The sequence below is a fragment of the Chlamydotis macqueenii genome, chromosome 2, assembly GCF_036417535.1.
Source record: "Chlamydotis macqueenii isolate bChlMac1 chromosome 2, bChlMac1.mat, whole genome shotgun sequence".
Lineage (NCBI taxonomy): Eukaryota > Metazoa > Chordata > Aves > Otidiformes > Otididae > Chlamydotis > Chlamydotis macqueenii.
In genome coordinates this window covers 51059458-51065457 of record NC_141557.1, presented here as the reverse complement: position 1 = coordinate 51065457, position 6000 = coordinate 51059458, and the positions used below count along the sequence as shown (strand labels likewise).

The following is a 6000-nucleotide window of genomic DNA, read 5'->3' as shown; positions in this document are numbered from 1 at the left end:
TGAAAATTATTAAGACATTTTTAAATGAATGTTTCCTTAATTTTTTTTTTTTCTAGCTGCTTCCTTCTGCTTTTCTCTTGGCTTAGACAGTGCCTCTCTCAACTTCCACCCTGACTCATGGGTTGTCAGACTTCCATCCTGGTTTCCAGCATAAATGATTTCCAGTTTTCCCCTCCTCACCAGGCAGGCAGGAGCATCCCTGAGTCCCTTGGTGCTCGAGTTGCTCCTGAAGCTGCTTGCAGGGCATCCAGCTTCGCAAGCCTGGCACTCAAGTGCCGAAAAAAGGATTTCGGAGTTGCAGTAGTCCTGCAGATCACCTGTAAGAAATTTACAACCTGTGAAATTTATTCAATACCAAAATATACCTGCCCAGCAAAGCTTGAGCTTTGTGGTTCGCACTGTTGACACTGACACTGGAGAAGGGACGTCTGGGATCCAATGGGCGAGGGAGAACAGTGGTGATTTGGGAGTCTGTGGAGAGGAGACATTTCGGGGTGAGTTTTCTGGACTAGCTAGCAAGGGAGGAGGAATGTAATGCAATAATATTTAGCTATCTTGCATTGCACACCAGCTAATGGCTTTTAAAGTATTTCCATTAAAAAGAACCCACAACTCTTAACCGTTATCCTTACTTATGCATGAGGGAGCTGAACCATGAGGAGATGACAGGACTCCCTGAACATAAGCAAGCACATTTTATAATGTGAGCAGGGACAAGGAACCCTGAAATGAAGCAGCAGGGGCGAGGGAGGGTGGATCAAAGTGTTAAAGCAGAGCATTTGGAGTGGCCATTTCCTGCATGGATGGTGCTAAGGAACGCATTGCAGCCAAGTGGCTCTGATATGCCTCAGACCATATCCTAGAAAAAAAGGAGGGTTTGAAATTTCCTTGTGAGCAGCTGAGCCTTCTGACAGAGCAGAGGGAGCTGTAAGCAATATAAGACTTCAACAGGCCCTTCATTACTCTAATCCCCAGTGATGTTTTTTTCAAAACTGCATCAGAAAGCCATCTCTTCCATGCACAGCTTGGGATGTTGAACTAGCCGTAGAGCCCATGCCGCTGAAAGAGAGTAACGGTCTCACACAACACAATGCAACACTTCAGTACTCTCATCTCTGTCATTCTTTCATTTATCTTTATTTGTAAAAGTTGTATAAAATGCCTTTTAAGATTGGTCTGGTGGAATAGGGAGGCTTTTCCAATGTTGACCAGGTTTCTCTACAGGAATAACATGGAAGTAGCGAGATGTGAATACACAGCAAAGCAACTGAGCCAGACTCCTAGGAAAGGCTGTCATCACATCACTGACGTCATGAAACTGTGTAGTGACGTGAGCTCACGTGCACTGCTAATCTTTATTAGAGAACTTCCATATACCAGGAAAATTTACAAAAGCTTTCAAATTTACAAAATTTGGAACACTTTTACAAAGGAGGAAGGACAAACCTGACGGCAAAAGCAGAAACTAACAGCTTTGTCTATTGCTACATTACTGCTTTGATACTGACCACTTCCAGACTCCAATAAGGCAAATCTATTTCTAGAATAACGAAGAACAGAGGTTTAATGGCACCTGCTGCTCTGGAAACAATGTGATGCAGGTCTGTTAGTAAAGCAAAAAGGCCTGTAGCAGCGTTTAGGGCTACAGAGTGGTAAAAGAGTCAACTACCTGTTGGACGAAGGGCTGTAGGCATGGTAGTTTGTGGCAAAGCAGGGTGACTAGCACAGACTCCTGGTTTCAAGGACACATTATGCACATACACTTAGATTCTAAGACATTACTGCTGGGGGAGGAGAAAAAGCACCTTGCTTATGTCGAAGTCACTGGAGAAAGGGGAGATTACTCCTGTAAGAAAAAAAAATAACTTCAAATTTGTCCATTTCATAAAGGACTGGCCCTTTCGCATACCTCTGGGTCAGCAAAGTGAGCCAGATTCTTCCATGGTGTAGCTCAAAAGATCTCTGCCTGATTTACTCCAAAACCAGCTTTTGACTGCAGCCTCTGACTCGACCTCAGCTGTGTGTGGCTTTCTTCCTGCTGCTGGCAAAAGAACCAAAATGTGGAGCCCATGGGTGCGTGACTGCATATAGTTCCTGTCAGGCTGCTGCAATACCACGTCTGCTCGGCACAGCTCTAGAACAAAGCTGGGCAGGCGAAGTTAGCAGTGATCAAACTAGACAGCCTGAAGGGAAGACGGAGAGAAAAAGGGCTTTTATTTCAGCATACAGAGGCTGAAAGGCTTTCAGCTCATAAACAATACTGACGATACCAAATTAAGGCTGCAGTGAGCAGTTCTTGCTCCCTGCCTTGAAAATAACCAAATTTAGTACATTTATGCTTGCTGAATGCATTTTCTTTTTTGAGGCAGTCAGTCAGCCAGCCGCTGCAAACGCACCTGCAACACTATCTAAAAGGCAGCTGCTTTTATTATGGGATTACTCAAAGACCTTCAGTCCTCTTAGCCAACTGAGAGCTTTTCCTCATGGATTTTCCTCTGGATCAGAAAAATGTGTTCTCAAGACTTTGCTCCCATGGCTGCTAACGTCCTGAGTGTAAAATAAGGTGGGAGGGTTATTCCATCCATTTCATTACAGAACAGGATAAGCGAGGAGGGAGAGATGTCCATGCAAATGTGGTGTGGAGGAAACCTTGGATCCATCTATTCGCCTTATCCAATGCCAGGCCTGTTACTGGTGGTCCAAGGCAAAATGGGAAGAAATGACAGAAGCCCTGTCCAAAGCTCTCACTAGTTCCTGCCCAGCCTCTCCTACTGTAGCTGCTTCCCAGGAGTTCAGAGGAGCCTTATGGGAAGGTGCTTTCTCTTCTTGGTTCTGGATATAGCACCAGAAGTTAAAACAGAGGTAAGGTTGCTTCCGAGTGGTGCAGCACTTCTGTTGGAACACAGGAATAGGGCACTTGTGAGTCGTCTTTTCTCCTCATTTACATCTTGTTTCTGCACTGAGCTCTGCAAGCTCAAGCTTGCTGTAGCATGGAGGTACTGCTCAAAAAGTTGCCTTGACCCTCTGGAGGCTCAGGTGACCCAGAGAAGTGGGTGTTGCCTGCTGTGCTGAATCATGTCCCTGTGCTCCTGAATTTATTTAAAACACGTAAGTCGTGAAGTCACAGTTCTGCCCAATCCTTCTTCAAAAACACTGCCACGCTGAACTTCCTAGACAAGCTATGCTTGTCCTCAAAGTGGGGAGACCCTTTCCAGAACTCAGCTTCCTGAAACATGTACTACACAGATAAAGATGTGGAACAGTGTAACTTTTTGAGGGGATAACAGGGGGATAACTTTGCTACCTGCTTACAGTCACTAAACAGTGATACCTATCTTTATTTTTTTTTAATGCTAAGTCTCACAGTAAAAAAACTTCAAAACTTTTTATAGCATTACAGAACTTTGATCCAATGGCACAAAGACCTGCTTCTGTGCACTGTGTTTTTAAACTTTCTTTTCTCATTGCAATGATGACCAAATGGGAAAGAGTTACACAGACAGCAATGTCGCCTAATCTACAGCAGTTCTGTTACTATGAACTGTGAAAGCTATGACCAAAGACAGGGCAAACACAAGTGAACTAAGGGAGAATTTCTCCTCTTTCTCTTTTCCTCCACCTCTAAACCTGGGTGGGAAAAGGCAGTATATTACAAAATAGAGTGTCAAGCACTATGTATAGCATACAAAACAGAGTAGATGACTGGACAGATCACTGCAAAGGAATTCCTAAGCCAAATTATAAGAAATCCACAAACTCTTTAAAAAATAATCAGTATACAATCACAACGCAGAAAGAACATAAAGGGGCTTTTTCTGAATTCCACATATTCTGGCCACCCTTCCCTCCTGCCCCACCCCTCATAAGTCCATTTTTTGCAAGCTCTGTGAAGTCCAGCTCTACATCCTCACAGAGTAAGTGAATGGTGGGCTAATATTGTTAATTTATGAGATCCTGGAGCTCCTCATCAGTCAGCTCATTGACTTCCATGATCTTTTCCAAGTGCTCCATATACCGGGCGTGGTCTTGCAAAAAGTGCGGCACTCTCATGTTCTCAATCACAGCTAATCCTTTCAGGCGGTCCACATCCTCGTACGAGATCTGTAAGAAAGGATATGGGTTAATTTCCCACTAGAGTCCTGCTACTTCTCTGCTGTGGCTCTAAATTCTCTCTTGTAGATAAGAAAAGATTTCAGAGCAGGGGGATTTAAAAGCTTGTGAGAACGCTTTGAAAATATGAGTGACTCTGTGCCTCAGTGGAAGATGCAAAAAATTCTAATTTTAGCAAATGCCTCCATACTTCCTGATTCTGCTTTTGATTCAATCAGTGAATAGACTCGTCGGAACCTAAATGAGAATGATCTATATCAGCTGCAGGAATAGACAGGGAAAAAATGGAGCACAAGTGAGTCTTGGAGAACTCACATGTGCTCCAAAGACTGAGGAACTAGAAAGGGAGTGCAGGACAGGCACGGGACAGGAAGCAGGCAGGCTGCAGCTTTGGGAAAGGCATGGTGCCAGCTGACCTGAACTCTGATGTTTTCATTTTCACTAGCAAATGTGTTTATTATGCAAAGCTAAATTAAAATGCACCTCTAGTAACAGCATGGGCAACCCTTAAGCATCCCAATTTTTTTTTTTCCCATTCTGTAATAGGGCAGAGATTGGGTTTGCCTCTTGGCATGAGAGCCTTCTGGGTACAGGTGTGACACGCTCAAACATTTTCCAGCTACTACAGGGCCTACTACTTTTTTTTTCTAAAGAAAGCTGAGATTTTTCTCCATAGCCCTACAATTCTATGAGCTAGGGCTTCAAGTCTTGTGCTCACAGTAGCCCAAGGAGCTGTGAATCATGGGCCAGAAAGGATGAATGCTTTGGCTGTGCAACAGCTACACAAGTTGCCCTGCAAGCAGAGAAGAGGAGCCCCTGGGCAGCTATCCAGTGCGATGAAATTTATGTGGTTGCTGCTTTGTCTACAAGCTGCGAGTCCTGGGCACCCTACGGACAGAAGCATATGTACTGGCAAAACCCACAAGCCTGGCTGTGCTTACTAACTGGCACATCCTCTTTCCTCACAGCAGGTTTGTGCCAGGTGGCTTCACTCGGAGCCTGCTCCTTCCAAACTTTTTATTCCATCCTGCTTCTGAGGAGCTGAGCACTGTGCAGGCAGGGTTCCCTGGAAACATTCTGCCCTCTTAGCAGGTGACTTAACCTGTAAAACAGGTAACTTTCTATTCAGAAAAAATTAAAGTGAGCATGAATGATTCACCAATGTGTAAGGAGCATGAAAAGGCTCTCTGGAAAAATAGGCTGGTGTAATCCAGATTGCTAAACCTGATCCATAGAGGCAGCCAGAGATAGGTGCATATCTTGCTGATGATAATGGGAACAGTCTGCAAAGAGAATGTATTTGCATCTGAGTACGTGTGCTTTTCCAGCTGCAATGAAAAGATGCATCCTGATTTAAAAAACAAACATAAACCCTTGAGTAAGCCCAGGCTTACTCAAGTCACTAAGATACTGCAGTTTGAAGATGGTGTGGCATTACACCTGATTAATGTATTTAGAAGTAGATACAGAGGAGCTATACAAAAATCTTATCATCTCCTATCAGTCTGGAGACCCAGCGCCAAATGAGATTAAATACCGATCTTCCCTCCTGTCCCAGCTTGAAATTCTACCTCTTTTCCTCCCAAACACAGGAAACAAAAACTACCCTTTCCTCCTTATATTTTTGTTCAGAGGTTTCTGTTACTGCTGCAACCAAGGAACAAGTATCTGTGATCTGAGATATGGTCTGAATGGGATGTATTTCCCCAGTCCTTGCAGTTGCTAAAAAATGACAAAAGTTGACATCTTGAGGAAATCAAAAACATAATTTTGTCTTACTGTGGCAACAGGTTATCCTCCTTACCACATGTAATTAAAATCACTGTACTAGGTAAAAAAGACTGAGGCTAAACCAGGCTTACTTAGGCTCCTGTAATGTGTTCACGTTCT

General features: G+C 43.8%; 1 protein-coding gene across 1 annotated transcript in view; it reads right to left on the bottom strand.

The window, feature by feature from the left end:
• Positions 1-1116: 1116 nt before the first annotated feature.
• Positions 1117-6000, bottom strand: part of MATCAP2 (microtubule associated tyrosine carboxypeptidase 2) — a 30368-nt gene continuing 25484 nt past the window's right edge. Inside the window, exon 7 of the mRNA XM_086742960.1 lies at positions 1117-4101. Coding sequence (XP_086599086.1) covers positions 3940-4101 — 162 coding nt within the window. The 3' untranslated portion in view covers positions 1117-3939. The remainder of the gene's footprint in view (positions 4102-6000) is intronic.